The 18,576-nt window shown below is 39.4% G+C and overlaps 3 protein-coding genes across 3 annotated transcripts; 2 read left to right on the top strand and 1 right to left on the bottom strand.

Moving 5' to 3' along the window:
• Window positions 1–2,105: 2,105 nt before the first annotated feature.
• LOC144629978 (uncharacterized) lies at window positions 2,106–5,940 on the top strand. Its single transcript, XM_078488237.1, has 5 exons — window positions 2,106–2,430; window positions 4,129–4,200; window positions 4,695–4,746; window positions 5,239–5,275; window positions 5,574–5,940. The coding sequence occupies exons 1-5, from the start codon at window positions 2,173–2,175 to the stop codon at window positions 5,659–5,661; spliced, it is 507 nt and encodes a 168-aa protein (XP_078344363.1). The 5' UTR covers window positions 2,106–2,172; the 3' UTR covers window positions 5,662–5,940.
• A 2,092-nt stretch (window positions 5,941–8,032) lies between these two features.
• Window positions 8,033–14,867, bottom strand: LOC144629979 (acylphosphatase-2-like). Its single transcript, XM_078488238.1, has 4 exons — window positions 14,768–14,867; window positions 13,027–13,043; window positions 11,986–12,095; window positions 8,033–8,352 (listed from the first exon to the last, which is right to left on the bottom strand). Exons 1-4 carry the CDS (start codon window positions 14,820–14,822, stop codon window positions 8,238–8,240), a joined length of 297 nt encoding a protein of 98 aa, XP_078344364.1. The 5' UTR covers window positions 14,823–14,867; the 3' UTR covers window positions 8,033–8,237.
• On the top strand, window positions 14,846–18,576 carry LOC144629974 (uncharacterized). The gene is made up of 3 exons (XM_078488234.1): window positions 14,846–15,567; window positions 17,620–17,791; window positions 17,894–18,576. The coding sequence occupies exons 1-3, from the start codon at window positions 14,989–14,991 to the stop codon at window positions 18,523–18,525; spliced, it is 1,383 nt and encodes a 460-aa protein (XP_078344360.1). The 5' UTR covers window positions 14,846–14,988; the 3' UTR covers window positions 18,526–18,576.

Raw genomic sequence — 18,576 nt, 5'->3', positions numbered from 1 at the left:
AAACGGAAATGTCAAACGGTATTTTCTAAGAATGTTCATAAGAATATTTGCAGCCTAAAATCGGCAGAAAAATAAGAATATTCAGCCTGTGTCGGAAAAACTGTATTCTTATAAAATAAAAAAAGAGTACCAAAGTACCCAAGTACCATTAACCTTGTACCCGGGCACGAGCACCGTGCCCAAATTATGGCCTGGGCAGTTCAAAAAATCGTATTATGTACTTATTGACTGAGTGGGAGAGCCGGACGGGAAAATATTTGGCTCGAGGTCAGGACGTACGGACCGAGCGCAGCGAGGTCCGTGCGTTTTGACCGAGAGCCAAATATTTTCCCGTCCGGCCCGACCTAACTCAGTCAATAAGCATTTTATCATATGACCGCTGATTTTTTTTTTTGTTTTTCTTTCGTGGATACAGACGCGGCGGCCCGTTTCGCGCGCATTTTGAAAAGCCAATGGTAGCTCGTAATTTGTTTGGGAAGCCAGTAAAATGCATTTGAACTAGGATGTAAGTACAAAGTTTTTGAACTTCTGTTACAATTGTGAACGAAATCTCCGAGTTTTAGCTCCATTCCAAGAAGATTTAAATTCGACTAAATTCCTCGTACATGATTGCAGTTAGTAGAAATTTCAAAGAAAACGTTTATGAAGGACTGGTACAACAAAGAATTTGCATGACCGGTTCAGACGCCGATCTTTTCATGAGCCGAACCTAATTCCTTGAATTAAGTACATGAAAAGATCGGCGTCTGAATCAAATGAGAACGGCTATTTCAATTTGGAACGGCTCACCCGTTCTTCCCGCCTGGCTCGGCCGAGAATTTCGCCTGTGGAACGTCTTTGGAACGGCTTTGATTCAGACGCCGTACTTTTCATGTGCCGATCCTAATTCATAAATTATTATTATGTATTTTGCCGCCAGTTTGACTGGTTTTATTGGAACTGTATTAGGAACGGCCTCGGAACGGCCAAAAAGTACGGCGTCTGAATCAAGAGGCGTACTTTTGTCAATTTGGGTCGGTCCAAATTCGAATTGAGTCGGCTCATGAAAAGTACGGCGTCTGAACCGGGCCTTAGCGACGTTTCTTCTGAGCCGAAATTCGCAATTGGTTTGAACGAGAGGATTAATTAATTTTCCACCAAGAAGGATTTTGATGTTAAAAACAACATTAGATCTTAATCTATGAAATTGGAAAGGTATTGTTATGGCAGTTCAGGATTCTGCTTCGCTTCGGTTCTCTACGGCTTCAAGTTGTTTTGTTTACCACGGATCGGAGGATTCATGAACGTCTGCTGTTGTTGCTTAGTCCTTGAATTCGTTAGTTCCTCGACGATGTTGTCGAATGTTAGCTCTGTATAACAGTTGTTCTTCAAATTGTGCTTAAAACGCTTCGTGAAACAAGCGGGAAACTGTGTCATAATCAGGTTAGTCGTAAACATGTACTCGCATTTTGTTTGTTGTGATTTAAAAATTACGCAGCAGAAAGAGAAATTTAGTTTACTTCGCATTTGCATTTTTTCTGAAATGTTTATCATGTCTTCAAACCAGGATACGTCTTTGTCCGATTTTGTTGTTTTTTGACGGCTTTTACTTCGATTTTATTGTTGTTGTCAGGAGTATTTCTTCGTCATTTGCCAAGTTTAAACACGTTTTGTTTTAATTTTTGCGCCTGCAAACTACAGAGCGTTCTAGATAGTAAAGTTTTAATAAACATGTTAATTGGACATTCTTTGCTTTTTAGAAAAATCTTAACTATCGCTCATCTGAATTCAAAGCTGCGGAATTAACTGGTGCCAATTCCGGTATCTCGCGGCAGTAGCGGGGCCGTACGGCTTTTTCCGGCCCTGCTAGAGCGAGGCGTACGGCCCTCATACGGGACTTTTTTCCATATGGTTTTCCAAGGAAATTGCGCGCGGGTCCGTATGGGTCATATGATAAGTTCACATCAGTGCCCAGCGAAAATCGTACTCGGCACCATGCCCAGGCACCAAGTGTGAACACATCCACAGACACAAGGTTACAGTCGTTTCAGTCAGGAATGCTCCCTGTTATGAGCCGTCACGCGATACAGCGGTTATGAGTTGACAGCAGGTATGTACTTCATGTAACAGTTTTTGGTTGTTAGTTTGTTACGGCTTGTAACGGAAGAGGTTGTCACTGAAATTGGCGCAAAAATGAAGTCATTTCGTTTGCTAAGCTTCCTTGGCCTTTTGATAATTGGACAGATAGCTTACGGCGCCGAAAAGGTGGAAGAAAAACCACTTGACGAACCAAATCTGTCAAAAGAATCGGAGGCAAAGTCGGCCCATCAATCTGCGGGATCGGACGAGGCGAAATCAGAGTCTCCAACGACTTCAGCCGATGAAAACAGCTCGGAAGATGACAAGCAATATGCATTAGGATCGCTGTGTAATTACTGCTCTTACTGCAAGGTAGGTATCTACACATCTCCCTTAGGTTGAATTTGCATCAAACCCGGAAATTTTATCACAAGTAATTATTTTGCGTGCAACTCTTAATCACCGGTTATCTGATCCGGGATTAACGAAACTCGCATGTGGAGGTCAAATTCCAATTTTGACGCTTTATAGCGGAATTTTGTTTTTCGATGTTATTGCCCAACGGTTTGGCAATGGAAGTATATTGGAGACTCCAGCAACAAGACTTCCGTGTTATGGTATGCATATAATTAAAATTTAATATATGCATACAATTTTGTGACTCGTTCTGCTGTTAAAAAATCGTATGGGGGCTTTTTAGAAAAAATTCCGGAAGAGGGAAGATGTCAAGAAGTCTGTTTATAACAAGCCTGCCCATCCTCATTTGGAAAGTATTTTGGTTCTATTAAAGAATTTACCTCAATTCTGTCAAATGCATAGACCCTAAGCAAAAATGGTTGATATTCATTTCCGTTGTGTGGTCAAGTTTCTTAAAACGCTGATGGTGGCACTTAAATAATATAAAATATTTTGCTATTCTGAGAAGTTTCAGTGTTTTGCGTTAAATGGCTGCAAAGTTATGACTCATTCAAATTTAAGAGATTTGTATGGAAAAAGTCACCCTGGCCTGCCTAGCCTCGTTTCCATGTTTTTGGCAATATAAATGTCCCTGTAACTTCCCATTAGATAAAAGTATAGCCTTTAAACTTCATACACTGATTTACTTTGACTTTATCTTTAAGTTAGAGTAATTTAATTTTGTTGACAAATGATTCTTCTGGGAGCCGAAAATTAACAGCCGCCATATTTGCATAGGATCTATGTGACGGTGCCTAGTGGTTGCCACTCTTAAGGGTTGCCATGGATACATAGGCATTTGCAAAAACAGTGAATGGCCCCACCACGTCTAAGGCACTTTTCTCAAACTCATCTACTGGTGTTGAGTTTAAACATGGGGGGTAGGGGGAGGAAGTGACATGCCCCTAATAAGCCGTATACTAGGTAACATATGGTTTATATGTGAACCGTGTCGTGAACTAAACGGTAAATGCTGAAATTGCAGTCATGAATATTCATAACACAAATATTTGTCTGTCGCTGACTAATATCAAACGTTTTCAACAACGTTTTTTGAAACTCTTACAGTTTATATTTTGACTTAAGAAGGGTATTTGTGCACTCTGGTTATAGGTATTCAATTTCATTTATTTGGAAGAAACTACCATAAGAAGCAAAAAAAGATTATCCATGTTTCTATCAGGTTAAAGACTGAAACACTTTGTTGGTGGTTTGACACTGACTGTTTTTTATGTAACTTTCAAAATGTCTTGAAAATAACACAGTTATCCCCCCCCACCCCCCTCCCCACCCTGGTTTTAGGCCCATCTACATGTACGTGGAAACAAAAAAATACAGGAACTGGTTATAAGCCCCCTCTGTTGGATGGCAGAACTGAATAAAGCTACATGTAAATGTTGCTTTATTATTATGTTTTAACTTAAAAGCTATTTGAAAACAACACTGCCATGGCTCGTTGCAAAACATTTTTTTTTAATTTGGCCGATGACCAAATGGCCTACTGTAGTTCTACTATGTTTACCTGTACAGGCTAATTCAAACGTTAAGCTCAATTTGTGTTTAGTACTGTACAGTGTTAGGAGACCTAGTCAATACTCATGCTGTTTTTTGCAGTTCTGCGAGTTGTGTGACAAGGATTGTCCATGCAAAACAACTAAAGAAAAACCAAATTGTCATTTGTGCAAGGTATGGAGTATGTAATATACCAAAATTGTTCAGTTGTAGCTTTGAATATGTAACTACCTTGGGGGGTAAATATTGCTGTAATCTTATCTAGACTTGTATGTAAGGCCTTCTAACGTGACTGTTTTTCATTTCATTACTATTAAAACATCTTAAAATTAATATGCTTTCAGCAGGCCTTTAGCCAGGTGGGAGTCCAGGAGTCCTATGGACGGCCACTATTCAGAGAAAATTAATATAACTGTATACAGAGGTTTTATAGCAAATTTGGAAATCTTTAGATATCTTTGCACTCATAACTGCAGAAAAACACCTTGCCGCTCCTCCGGCCCTCCTATGGGGACAAATTGGGGCCTTATCAAAATTGTGGACTCCCACTTTTTAAATCCTGCAGGCCAAAAGCCTAGCTTTCAGTCAGTAAGTCAAAATTACTTCTCAGATTGTTAATTTTGTTGGACTTAGTAACATAAAATGATGCCTTTTTTATATTTTCACAGTATTGCAAATATTGCAGCTTTTGCAATTTATGCGACACAGTTTGTACCCCAGGTAAGTTCAAGCAATAACAATGTCATCATTGATAAAAAGACAACAGTTACTTGTGTTTTTTCCCTGATACAATTACCTACTGGTGCACAGGAGAGTTCTAGAGAGCACAAAATATCAATATTGTTGGTTTGCAGCTGATGTCACAGCAGACACACTAGTGGACAAGAATAAAGCGACTGGGAACTAAACTTTGTTATCATGCAAATTCTGCCCAAAAACGCATGCATGATCATGGCGGCCTATGTATACTGGTGTTCCCAAACAAGAAGTTCAATTTGCATGGTCAGTGTGACAGGTTATGGGAAAACAGACGGTACTGAAGGGGGCGGGGGTATAAAATCCCATTTCCCAGCCTATTGCCAGCCCTTTTCACAAGTTTCTTAATTATTCTTGAGAAATTGCTGGTATTGGGTACTGAAAATTGTAGTGTACATTTAATTTTTTTGGATTTTTTCTAACTTAATTAATACATTTTCTTTGTCATGACTACAGGAGGAATTGTTGATATTGTGAGTTCAGCAATTTACAAGTAAGTATCATTTTGGGTTATTATGATAATATGATATATTTTTTTAAATAAAAGAACCTTTCACCGTTCTTTTTCAACTTTTGTCAAGGACCAGTTAGCGAAAATCTAATGACAGTGCTGAAAAGGGCACCTTACCTGTAATTACTGCAAACTTGCCAAGTTTGAGAGTGATATTTAAAAAATGAGTGAAGATATGGCTCTGCAAAGTCACAAAATTTTACAGACATTTGTATAGTGGGGGGTAAATTTTACTTCAAAATTGGTTGGTCTATTAAGTTATTTTTGCACTTTATTTCAGCTCTCTTCCATCATTTGACAAAGAAACGAAAGAAAGTGTTGACAAGGACATTGAATCAGCACGAAAATGGATCAAAGAATACCTTTAATGATTGTTAAAAACATGACTTTTTTATCATACAAACATGTAATATGTTATTGTCAATGCCATTGTTAGCAATAATTTTTTAAGGCTCCCGTGCAAAATCTTTCATTTGTCACACCATCTTTTTAAGTAGTCTTTGTAGCTGGGGGGATGTTGCACCAGTGCTTTTCAGTGGCAGGGCTGCCATTTCGTTCATTGTGACTCCTTCCCATTTGGCATTGCCTCTCAGCTTTGTGGCTTGCCCAAATAAAGCACTCACACTTGAAATTCAGGCTAATTTTTAAGAGGCTAATTTTTAAGAGGAATGATTGCATAACAAGTTAAAAGACATGTTTTCTTGTAGAAGGATGTTGTGACATTTGGTAGTTTAAAAAATATAAATAAACTTTTAATTACTTTTGTATAACCAAATGCCTGTCAGTTTGTTATGAAATTATTTATAACATAAGTTACATATTAACTATTTCCATCAGACTTATAGAAACATACATTACAGACTACGAAAGATTACTTGAGTGATTATAAGCGCATGCCTTTTGGAAATAAACCATAGAGGGTTTCAAGTGTTTTTTAGCACAAACTTTTATATAGTTACGATTTTGTTGAGGTAACGTTTTGGTACAAAGTGTAACAGCACAACCTAACTTACAAAATATGATTAGTGCCAAACCATAAAATGCTTATACCGGTAACTGTGTCTTTCACTAACACATAGCCTCTGCTCAATCAATGGTTACGTTTTTCACTGCGAACAAACACCTTTTAGTGGACTTCTTAGTTCACTTCCTTGCTAGGTTCAAAAGGGTTGTGATTTCCGTCCATTTTGTTTGTTTATTTCTTTTTCAAAGTTTGTTGATTGTCGCCGTAAAATTTCAGTGAGAAACGCAATATTGTATACTGTAAGTAGGTTGAACATTAGAGTTTGTGTTTTTTAAAGGTACAGGAAAACAACTCTTCTACAGTTACACAATTTAATGTAGTTACACTTTTATTGCCTGCTTGCTGTACAATTTCCTCAAAGTTATCACACAGGGTTGCCACTCATTAGAACCCAAAAAATTCCCTGACTTTTCACTGACCTAGCTCAAAACAATTTTCAGACCTTGCATTAGGCGAATGATCAAATAAGCCAAATCCACTTTTACATTTGCTTCAGCTTCTTCTGCAGACCATCAATATTCTTCTCCTCATTTCTGATCTTTGTACATTTTTCAGGGGATTTTGAAAAAAATTCTCTGATTTTTCACTGACTTTGACAGGAAAGTCTAAGATTTTCCCTGACTTTTCCCCGACCTTGAAAAATTTGTTTTTCCCTGACTGTGGCAACCCTGTCACATGTCTTGAAAAAAAATTCCTTTGATGCTTGAGTTACAAAAAAAATCGGTCCGCGATGCGTACGTGTGGGGGCTTGATAATTTCAAATTTGATTCTTCTTTTTTGTGAATTCATTTAGTACATTCAATTACCTTAAGGCTGCTATTTATTGCGGCAAATAATCTTTGCGATTTTTTGCAAATTCATTCCTTGAAAATTTATGAGCAGCAGGTGATTCAAACATTTCTTTGATGCACATGATAACAGATAAACAGCGGAATGTCTATTACATTGATATACGATATTTTCGCCTTACGTTATTAAGTATGTCAGAGTAGCACAGTCGGGTAGGCATCTGACTGGGGAACGAGAGGTCGCGAGAGGTCCCGAGTTCGAATCCCAGAGAAGACAATTTTTTTTTCCTTTTTTAACAAGTAGCACTAAAATGGTTTGTTTATTATATCGCTCCGTAGGTATGCATTGCAGAATAATTTACATATATCAGAACATATAGCCATATAGACTGATTCAAGTACAAATGTATTAAATTGTGCTGTTTCATCTGAAAAGCTCTTCCTTTTGTTCCGAACAAGCAGCCACGCACTCGATTTTAGCCAACGCTCTGGTTTCTAGATAGATCCATCGTTAATGAAGCTTATGTGAAACCCGATTTAGTTTTCGAATATTCCTACATGTACGACGCTAGCTCGACAGATACGAAAGAGATCGATCATTACATCGCTTTTGCGGCTCTCAATATTGGCTTGCGTAAGCGTAAAAGCTCCTCTTGAATTGATGTGCAACCTGCACAGACTTCCAGCCAAACGAAATGTTGGCTAGTATGACTTCGTGAGCTGCTGTAATGACGAGCAACTACAGGAACAGCTGAAATCAAAGAAACCACACGAAACGACACGCCAAAATCCAATATGGCCAACTCGACAAGACCGCCGACTCATCCCCAGGATCTCTCGCAGAAGACCACGTGACACAAGCAAACCCACACACAAGTAAATAAATCCCTCAGTCGATGATAATGTGCGGGCTCTGTCCCCACAAAAATTCAGTATTTAATTGTTAGCTTTTTTATATTATATTTCAATACAAAACTGTACATTCATTTACAAAAACAAGACCTTACAATTAAAATATGTACATAAACCAAACGTCTGAGAGCAAACAGCCACGATGAGAAGGAAACATTACAACAGTGAAGTTAATTAACCTTTCCACTGGCAGACAGCATGCCGTGATTCTGTCACAATATTATTTCCTGATGGAGAAATTACTGAATTCTAGTTTGCTGATTGTTCTTTCATTCTTAAATTCACATCTGTCGATTCTTGACTTTGGACTTCCAGTTTCTTTCAGCCATTTCTTCCTTCAAAAGAAATCATGAAACATCAACATTATTAAATGTCAATAAATTATACTTTTATTGTAGCAATTTATGACAGGAAGCCATGCACCAACTTTTATTAATCAGTATGATAATTTAAAAATGAAATTTATCATATGACCCGTACGGACCCGCGCGCAATTTCCTTGGAAAACCATATGAAAAAAAGTCCCGTATGAGGGCCGTACGCCTCGCTCTAGCAGGGCCGGAAAAAGCCGTACGGCCCTACTAGAAAAGCGTACGGCCCGCTACTCGGCTACTGCCGCGAGATGCCGAAATTGGAACCAGTTGATTCCACACACAGCTTTGAATCTAGATGAGCGATAGTTAAGATTTTTCTGAAAGCAAAGAAATGTCTAACATGTTAATTAAAACTTTACCATCTAGAAAGCATTGTAGTTTGCAGGCGCAAAATTTAAAACAAAACGGTTTAAACTCGGCAAATGATGAAGAAATACTCAGGACGACAACAAAATAATCGAAATAAAAGCCGTCAAAAAAACAACATAATCGGACAAAGGCGTATCCTGGTTTGTAGTCATGGTAAAAATTGAAGAAAAAATGCAAATGCAAAGTAAACTCAAATTTCTCTTTTCTCAGGCTGCGTAATTTTTAAATCACAACAAAGAATCCGAGTACAAGTTTATGACTAACCTGATCAACGACACAGTTTCCCGCTTGTTTTCACGAAGCATTTTAAGCACAATTTGGGCATCAGCTGTAATGCAGAGCTCAACATCGTCGATGAACTAACGAATTCAAGGACTAAGCAGCAACAGCAAACGTTCATGAACCCTACGATCCGTGGTAAACAAAACAACTTGAAGCCGAAGGGAAACGAAGCGAAGCAAAATCCTGAACTGCCAGTACAATTACTTTCCAAGTCTTTATGTAGTTTCATAGATTATGATCTAATATTGTTTTTAACATCCAAAATCCTTCTTGGTGGAAAATTAATTAATCCTCTCGTTCAAACCAATTGTGAATTTCGGCTCAGAAGAAACGTCGCTAAGTTGTTCAATCTATTCATCAGTCTTCGCTGAGAGACGAGCACGACTAGCCGAAACGTCGTGCAAACTCTTTGTTGTAGTCCTTCACAAACCTTTCCTTTGAGATTCTACTAACTGCAATCATGTAGAAGGAATTAAGTCGCATTTAAATCTTCTTGGAATGGAGCTAAACTCGGAGATTTGGTTGACAATTTTAACAGAAAAAACTTCGTCCGCACATCGCAGTTCAAATGCACTTCACTGGCTTCCCAAAAAAATTACGAGCTACCATTGGCTTTTCAAAATGAAACGGGCCGCCGCGTCTGCATCCACGAAAGAAAAACAATAAAAAATTCAGTGGTGATTCAGTGGTCATATGATAAAATGCTTATTGACTGAGTTAGGTCGGGCCGGACGGGAAAATATTTGGCTCTCGGTCTGGACGCACGGACCTCGCTGCGCTCGGTCCGTACGTCCTGACCTCGAGCCAAATATTTTCCCGTCCGGCCCTCCCACTCAGTCAATAAGTACATATTATCATATGACCCGTACGGACCCGCGCGCAATTTCCTTGGAATACCATATGAAAAAAAGTCCCGTATGAGGGCCGTACGCCTCGCTCTAGCAGGGCCGGAAAAAGCCGTACGGCCCCGCTACTCCGCTACTGCCACGAGATGCCGGAATTGGAACCAGTTGATTCCACAGCTTTGAATTCAGATGAACGATAGTTAAGATTTTTTCTAAAAAGCAACGAATGTCCAACATGTTAATTAAAACTTTACTATCTAGAAAGGATGTTGTTTACAGGCGCAGAAATTAAAACAAAACGTGTTTAAACCTGGCAAATGATGAAGAAATACTCCTGACCGCAACGATAAAATCGAAATAAAAGCCGTCAAAAAAATCGGACAAAGAAGTATCCTGGTTTGAAGTCATGACAAACATTAAAGAAAAAATGCAAATGCGAAGTAAACTCAAATTTCTCTTTCTGCTGCGTAATTTTAAAATCACAACAAACAAAATGCGAGTACATGCTTACAACTAACCTGATTATGACACAGTTTCCCGCTTGTTTTCGCGAAGCATTTTAAGCACAATTCGGACATCAACTATAATATATGCAGAGCTCAACATCGTCGAGGAACTAACGAATTCAAGGACTAAGCAGCAACAGCAGACGTTTATATAGAATCCTACGATCCGTGGTAAACAAAACAACTTGAAGCCGAAGGGAAACGAAGCGAAGCTAAATCCTGAACTGCCAGTACAATCCCTTTTCAAGTCTTTATGTAGTTTCAAAGATTAAGATCTTATGTTGTTTTAGCATCCAAAATCCTTCTTGGTGGAAAATTAATCAATCCTCTCCTTCAAACCAATTGTGAATTTCAGCTCAGAAGAAACGTCACTAAGTTGTTCTATCAGGAGAAATTCAGTCTTCGCTGAGAGACGAGCACGACTAGCCGAAACGTCGTGCAAATTCTTTGTTGTAGTCCTTCATAAACGTTTCCTTTGAAATTTCTTCTAACTGTAATCATCTACGAGGAATTTAGGCGGATTTAAATCTTCTTGGAATGGAGCTAAAACTCGGAGATTTGGTTGACAATTTCAACAGAAGTTCAAAAACTTTGTACGCCACATCGCAGTTCAAATGCACTTTACTCTGCCTCGTCCCCAGGCGCCGATTGGCCGGACGTTGAGGCGGTAAGGCGGGAAAACAGGGAGCCCGGGGGTTGATGGTTAGGGAGCGAGCCGCCTTCCCGTCCGCATCAGGCCCAGAACGCCAAGCGAACCGTGCACGTCAGTCCCACAACGCCAAGCGAACCGTGCACGACCAAGGAAAAGGACGCCTGGGGACGAGGCAGCACTTTACTGGCTTCCCAAACAAATTACGCGATACCATTGGCTTTTCAAAATGCGCGCGAAACGGGCCGCCGCGTCTGCAGCCACGAAAGAAAAACAAAAAAAATTCAGTGGTCATATGATAAAATGCTTATTGACTGAGTTAGGTCGGGCCGGACGGGAAAATATTTGGCTCGAGGTCAGGACGCACGGACCTCGCTGCGCTCGGTCCGTACGTCCTGACCTCGAGCCAAATATTTTCCCGTCCGGCCCTCCCACTCAGTCAATAAGTACATATTACTTTTTGTGCATGGGAATTCATGACAAATGCAAAATAATCCCAAATTTCATTAATTTTCTTTTCCGAGTGTAGAAAGAGGCTTAGAAGCAAATATGTAACAAAATTTACAGCACTGCGGGTAATTTTTAAGTGAAGTTCAAGCATTTAATGAAGAAAATTTTGTTTTACCTAGCTGTCTATGTAAAATGTCTGGGAAACATGGTAGCACTGCAGGGGTTTTTAATGAAATTTTTTGAAGTAGGCGCCAGCAACTGGAAGAGTAGGTGGCTGTGACAATGCTGAGATTGTTTGTCGCGAGCTTATTGCTATGACCAGAGTAGCTGGCGACATATAATCAAGTAGCCAGCAGAACTCCGGTGGTCGCCAACTTGTTTTCAAAACCTTGACCTTGTGGTTAGTGCAAAGCTTACATGCAGGTTGTTGAATCATGAGTCAAGTAGTTTTTTAAATTAAATGATCACACCAAAATGATAAAGTTATTCTTACATAAGACGGACACTTCCAGCTTCCCCCTGTAACTGTCCAACAACAGTGCTGCACTGCGTGTTCATAACCCAGCCAACCAGACCATGCTTGACAGCATTAATCCTGGTGTGCTAAACAAGTAGAACTAAAGTAAACTTTTTTTAAAGGGGCATTTTAAAATACAACATTTTCTAATAATTATATCCATATGCTTCTGTTATATCTGATTACATTGTCAAGCAGATACAGGTGTCCAGATGGGTGACAAGAATAAAGAAAATCATAAATAAATTAAATAGAAGATTGCTGTAATTTAATGTTATTATGGGTTTGATGTACCACAAAATTCTAAGAGCAGTATATTCATTACAATCAAGCGGGAGAATTCATATTTTGCTTTTGGAGCTAACAGGGGTAATAAATATAACCTTCAATACACCCGGTGTATCAAATCGAATGTTCGATAATAGAACCCGATCAAACACCAATCATTTGATTGGGTTGGGTAATCGAACAAAATTGAACTCGCAATTAAATTTGGTCAATCGAACAAAATCAAATGTTTGATTACTGAACAGTCGACAATCGTACTCAATCAAACGTTCAATTACCAAACTCCTGTTTGATTATTTTGCGGACATTTTGTACAGTGCACTGTACCCTTGATTAGTCCTGCGTGATTTAATTATCAAAAGACGGATTCCAAACAAAATCGAAGTGGATTGAGTTCAATTGCGTTCGATCGGTTCAAAAATCGAACTCACAGCAACATAGATGTTCGATTTTGTTCGATTACCAGACCTAATCGAACAATTGGTGTTTGATTAGTTTCGATTGATTCTTAGTTTGATTTTGTTTGATTGGATACGCCAGGAATACAAGTTCCCCAACCACACCCATATATACGGTTCTTGTGGCTCATGGCTCTGTTTTTCCACACTTGCAAATATTGCTGATCTGTTACTACATGGCTAGGAGATGGAGAGACTGCTCACAGCATACCCACAAAGTGACTTGAATAATGTATAATAAACTTTATAATTTAAAAATAAATACAATTACCTTTCGAAAAAATACACCTGGCAGTAAAAAAAGAACAGAGTTAAAGTAAAAATCAAGTTTGAAAAAAAATATATGTATAATTTAATTATCTTGCTTTACTGACAATATCTGGGTGGAAAATTATAAACATCTTGGGAAAGGGAGAGAATCAAGAAAGAGGGTTTAATTATTACCTGGGGGTAAAGAAGCCAATATCCTGCGGGGCTTTAAACCACGAAACAGTTGTCAGAATGAGTGTAAAATTTCAAGATCTAGCCTGCGTAGCAGGCGCCTGTGCAGTCTTTTTTTAGCGCGTTTAAAAGAGAGCGCGATCGCGAGAAGGCCACGCGAAGAAAAATCGAGGAGGCAGTCATGCACTTGCACTTTGGAAATTTTATATTTTTTTCTGCAGCCAGTCCACAGGGGGCCCATACAAGCGGCGTGACTGTTTGTATGTTCGAAATATAAAGAAATGTATGGGGATTTTGAAAGGGTCATATTATCGTTAATTTATTTCGAGTAATGTCTATGTTTAAATTCAAAATAAACGTAAACCTACCTCAACTGTTGTATTTTGTCGTTTCTGCCGCTCAAAATGGCGAATTTGGGCAATTTGGAGGGTTTTGCGTTGACTGTTGCTTCACATAATAAGAAGAGAACAAGGGTGGAAAGCTCGATTTCGACCGCTCCAGCGCCAAGCCGATTTTCAGCCAGAAATCGGAATCGCCAGGCTTCCTGATCAAACACCAGGTAAACTGAAAGGTTGAAGCTTCTTCTCGGCGCTTTCAATCGAAAATCCATTCAAAATCCAAGCGCTAACCGCCGAGTAATTTTCGAGAAATGCAGCTTTCGAAGCGATCAGAAACCGGGGACGTGATTAAGTGTTCCAGTCACGCTGTTTCCTCCGGCATTGTTTACCATTATCCAATCAGCGCAGAGGAAACAGCGTGTCGGTTGCTCACTGGAACACTAAATCACGTCCCCGGTTTCTGATCGCTTCGAAAGCTGCATTTCTCGAAAATTATTCGGCGGTTAGCGCTTGGATTTTGAATGGATTTTCGATTGAAAGCGCCGAGAAGAAGCTTCAACCTTTCAGTTTACCTGGTGTTTGATCAGGAAGCCTGGCGATTCCGATTTCTGGCTGAAAATCGGCTTGGCGCTGGAGCGGTCGAAATCGAGCTTTCCACCCTTGTTCTCTTCTCATTACGTGAAGCAACAGTCAACGCAAAACCCTCCAAATCGCCCAAATTCGCCATTTTGAGCGGCAGAAACGACAAAATACAACAGTTGAGGTAGGTTTACGTTTATTTTGAATTTAAACATAGACATTACTCGAAATAAATTAACGATAATAAGACCCTTTCAAACTCCCCATACATTTCTTTATATTTCGAACATACAAACAGTCACGCCGCTTGTATGGGTGCCCTGTGGCCAGTCTGGGATCTAAGCATTATACATGTGGCTGTAGCATGAATATTTCATGATATCTGTGAAGAATAAAGGTTTGTTGCAAAGTTCAATCGAGAGGTTTGACGCCGAATGTTTCCCAGGTACATTTAAGTCTTACATGTAAACTTACGTAGGCGAAATTAACGAAATTAAAAAGTCGTAAAATTCTCAAAAATCACAACTGTCGACTGCGAGTGTGAATAGCCGAGAGGTTGGTTAAGAACCGCACATATTTTATGTTTCTAGATGAATGGGTCTATAAACCGGAGAGTTTTTCAAGCATAATTTCTCGCTTTGAATTTTGCCGTACCTTGGACTTTTCCAAACACCTCGAAGTCCACTGAACACAGAGCCCTGGCGGCCATATTTGTTTACAGCAACAAGAACTTGCCGTCAAATACACGTCACAAAGTGTCCTCACATGTGACGGTAAACTCGTTCCCAGCTCTAATTAGCGCGCCTGGAACGCCTGTAGATTATTGTACACACGGGACCTTGCGACTACGGAGGATTTTCAATACTGTATAAACTATGAGTCTTAACGTCCGTTCACGGAACAGCTATTTTCCATTAAGGTCTTTGCCCGATGTTGTGCTCTATCATGTTGCTGAGTACCTCAGTCGGCGTGACTTGCAAAACATGGCGCAAATTGATAGATATTTACGAAAAGTATTCAACTCTCCTCGACTGTGGAAAGACATCCGAATACGTCTACCTGATAAGAAGATTGATCCACAGGTTTTAGAGATCTTAAGAGTAAGAGGTATAACAGACATGGAAATTGTTAACGTTAACTTTGATCTTCAGTTAACCACACTACAACCCCATCTCGAGAGACTTAAGCTCCGTGTGACAACAGTTAATACTCTCCAAGTTCTTTGCAAGGCTGCATCAAGTGGCCATCTTAATAAACTGAAGAGCCTCGCGTTTGGACATATAGACTACAGAATTGGTCATCAATCTAAAGTAACGTTTCTGGAGCTGTTTAAGCACTTGCCAATAATGGAGGAAGTAGGAATTGGGCATATTTCAGGTGTCAATGCTATTGCCTCGAGCTCGTATACTGAAAGGAAACGTGAAAAGGAGATCCCTGTGCCTTTAACAATTGAGGTATTAATTTATCTTCTCTGGATAGCGTGTCGTTTTTACAACTGGGCATCAGCTGACGTACAATAAATCTGGCTAGCACCACTCTTAAATAGTGAGCTTTTATTTATTATAAGGAGGGGGCAAATAGGGGTACGCGTTGCAACAAAAATAACACAGCTCTAGGTGGTAATCCCTAAGAAAGGGGCGGGAACCAGGAGTTCTGTTAAGACCTCTTTACATCCAATCCATGCTGCCATGACCTCTGACATGAGCTCTGTCACCGATTTTAATAGATTTTTGAACAGCCAAAATTATATTTGTGTCGTTGGAAATTGCAATTGAAAAATTAAGGCTAAACTTTTCAAAGTTTTTTCCGCAGGTCTTCAAAAAATCAATATTTATAGCCGAAGTTTGATTATCTAAAAATTAAGGCTGTATCTTTCATTAGATGTACAGTGGAGGGGGACAGGGGGTGGGAGCCTGGGAGAAAAGGGGCGGGAAGCAGGAGGAGAGAGGGCAGGAAGCGGGATTCTTAAGGTGGCGGGAACCGGGAGAAAACGAGTGAAATTTCGTAACATTTCATTATATTTCGCAATAGACATGGAAGAAACAGGAGAGAACAGCTACGGAAAGGGCCGGGAGGCGGGGGTAAAAGGTACGGGAAGCGGGAGGTTCAGACCCCCCTGTCTCCCCCTCCCCCCGTGCATGTTCTCAAACTCATTTTTTATTAATAATTTATCAAGTTAAAGCAATGAAAATCATAATCGTGACAGTGGTTTGGATACCCAATCTTAATTAGCATAGACTTGAACGATTTTATTTCTCCATTACTCCTTGTGTTTTGTTTCGATTGAAAAGATATATCAAACACTCAAGACACTGTTTCATCCGCTTTTCAAACACCTCAAATTTCGTCAAAAATACTCCGCTGCACGTCATATTTTCAACTCTCTTCTCGGTGTTTGGACATCCCAATGAAACAGTCTCTTGTGTTTGATATACATGTATTACTTCAAAGATAATGTTTTTCAGAACAGTTTAGACCAAAAATCTGTGCAATTCTCCTTTAAGGTCGTTTACAAGACAGAAAAATTTGGGTATGGACCCATCAAAAAAGTTAATTGGTCCAGACCCAGTCATTATTGTAGAGAAACAGTCAAGTTTTTTGGGCCATTGGGTGTGGACTGATTTCTTGACAGGTCCATACCCAAAATTTTCTGTCATGTTGAAGGGGCTTGGTCATGGTATTTTAATTAAGAGCAAAATGATGGCCACATAACAGACAAGGATGATTTTCAAGCATTGTAAATGACACTTTCATACAAATTGAGATAACCTTGAAAAAAGTCAGGCTAACATTTTTTTAATTTAACCCGAACGCAATCCGTTTTAATCTTGGCTAATTTTGCCCATCCATGCCCCTTTTTGGCCTTTCTGTGTTTCTTTTGAGTTCTTCTACAGTTTTTTAAGCCTTTATTGTGATATTTCAGTTTATTCTATGACCAGTTGGTCATGAGTGCTGAAATGGCCTAAAATTGCTTGACATAGCCCCTTTTATATAAATTATTTTATGGCCTTCTCATGCCTATAATTTATTCCTCCAATTATTAACAGACTTTTTCATAATTATTATCACAGGGAGGTGGGATAGCACAGTGGTGAGAGTGCTTGACTCCCACTAATGTGGCCTGGGTTCGACATTTCCCTGATCTGGCGTCATATGTGGGTTGAGTTTTGTTGTTGGTTCTTGTCCTTGCTCCAAGGGGTTTTCTCCAGGTTCTCCTGTTTTATTCACCCTCCACAAATTAAAACCAACACTCCTAAATTCCAATTCGATCTGGAAAACATGATGAAGAGCCACACGCTGGATGTGCCACTTCAAATTCTTATTTATTAATAATTTTTATTTGATTATTGGAATGATGTTACATGGTAATTTCTGCATTAATCTTTTATTAGAATGCCTTCATTCACTATATTCAGTGGTTTTCAGAAAGGTCATCACTGAGATTAAAAAGACTAAATCAGACAATGTAATACCTTTCCATTTGCTGTTTCTCTCACTAGGCAGAGAATCTGCTGGCAGAAGATCTGAGGCAGGCATTATGTTGCACTGGCAAGCTAAGAAGCATCTCATTAACATGTTTCAGTGAAGTGGGGAGATCTTGGCTTAACACAGTGATGCTTAATAATCCACTTATGCAGACGTTGTCCTTTTGTTGTATTAAAAGTTTTGCTGGAGAAGGTGAGTAAAAACATCTAGGACCTGATTACATGAGCCGAGCTGGCCTGGTTAATTAGCTAATTGATGATGAAAGTAACTTAAGGCATTCTTTTATTTCCTTAGGACAAGATGATATAGCTGATCCAAAGGTGTGCTCAAACTTGAGGACATTGGAGTTGAGTGCACCTTACACAATCCTGACAGACACCAGCAGAATAATGACTTGGGCGTTTCCCTGCAACAAGCCATATAAAAATCTTACAAGTCTGGATGTAAGTGGTTCGTTTGTTCACATAACATTTCCACTGCTTCATAAATTCCCTTCTTTAAAGAAGCTTGATTTGACCAGTTCACTAATACCAGTAAAGAATGTCTCTCTGGAAAGTTTACCCAATTTTCAAAACTTGGAGTGGCTAGAACTTGAAAGGTGTGCCGGAATCGTTGGAAGTCAGTTATTACTTCTGTCTGACAAGGTTGGCAAGACTCTACGTTACTTGGGCTTAGCTTGGCTGCCGCTCATTACAGACACTGACTTGAGAGACCTGGCAACTTTATTTCCTATTTTAAAAACTCTTGATCTCAGTGGATGCGAACAGATCACTGATGCTGTACTTGTGGAGTGGTATATTAAACATGAAAAAAGTGAATGGCCAAAGTTGAGAAAACTTATATTGAAAGATTGCAAGGGAATCACCCAGGAAATGGTTGACTCTGTGCGATTGAAAACAAGAAATCAACTGCTGATCGATTTGTGAATTCACTGCTTATTGCGGTTTTCAAAGACATGCGAACTCTGAAATTCAAAC

The sequence above is a fragment of the Oculina patagonica genome, chromosome 11 (genome assembly GCF_052425735.1).
Source record: "Oculina patagonica isolate OP01 chromosome 11, crgOcupat, whole genome shotgun sequence".
NCBI lineage: Eukaryota > Metazoa > Cnidaria > Anthozoa > Scleractinia > Oculinidae > Oculina > Oculina patagonica.
The sequence above is the reverse complement of the archived record's forward strand: the minus strand, read 5'-3'. Positions and strand labels throughout refer to the sequence as shown.

What these genes read in the sequence shown, in the direction of transcription:
- LOC144629978 (XM_078488237.1), top strand. Translation starts at nt 2,173, where the DNA reads ATGAAGTCATTTCGTTTGCTAAGCTTCCTTGGCCTTTTGATAATTGGA. An exon ending in ATTACTGCTCTTACTGCAAG is followed by an intron (nt 2,431 to 4,128) that starts GTAGGTATCTAC and finishes TGTTTTTTGCAG; the next exon opens with TTCTGCGAGTTGTGTGACAA. An exon ending in CAAATTGTCATTTGTGCAAG is followed by an intron (nt 4,201 to 4,694) that starts GTATGGAGTATG and finishes ATATTTTCACAG; the next exon opens with TATTGCAAATATTGCAGCTT.
- LOC144629979 (XM_078488238.1), bottom strand. Translation starts at nt 14,822, where the DNA reads ATGGCCGCCAGGGCTCTGTGTTCAGTGGACTTCGAGGTGTTTGGAAAA. An exon ending in GCTGGAAGTGTCCGTCTTAT is followed by an intron (nt 8,353 to 11,985) that starts GTAAGAATAACT and finishes TTTCTTTTGAAG; the next exon opens with GAAGAAATGGCTGAAAGAAA.
- LOC144629974 (XM_078488234.1), top strand. Translation starts at nt 14,989, where the DNA reads ATGAGTCTTAACGTCCGTTCACGGAACAGCTATTTTCCATTAAGGTCT. An exon ending in CTGTGCCTTTAACAATTGAG is followed by an intron (nt 15,568 to 17,619) that starts GTATTAATTTAT and finishes CACTAGGCAGAG; the next exon opens with AATCTGCTGGCAGAAGATCT. An exon ending in TAAAAGTTTTGCTGGAGAAG is followed by an intron (nt 17,792 to 17,893) that starts GTGAGTAAAAAC and finishes TTATTTCCTTAG; the next exon opens with GACAAGATGATATAGCTGAT.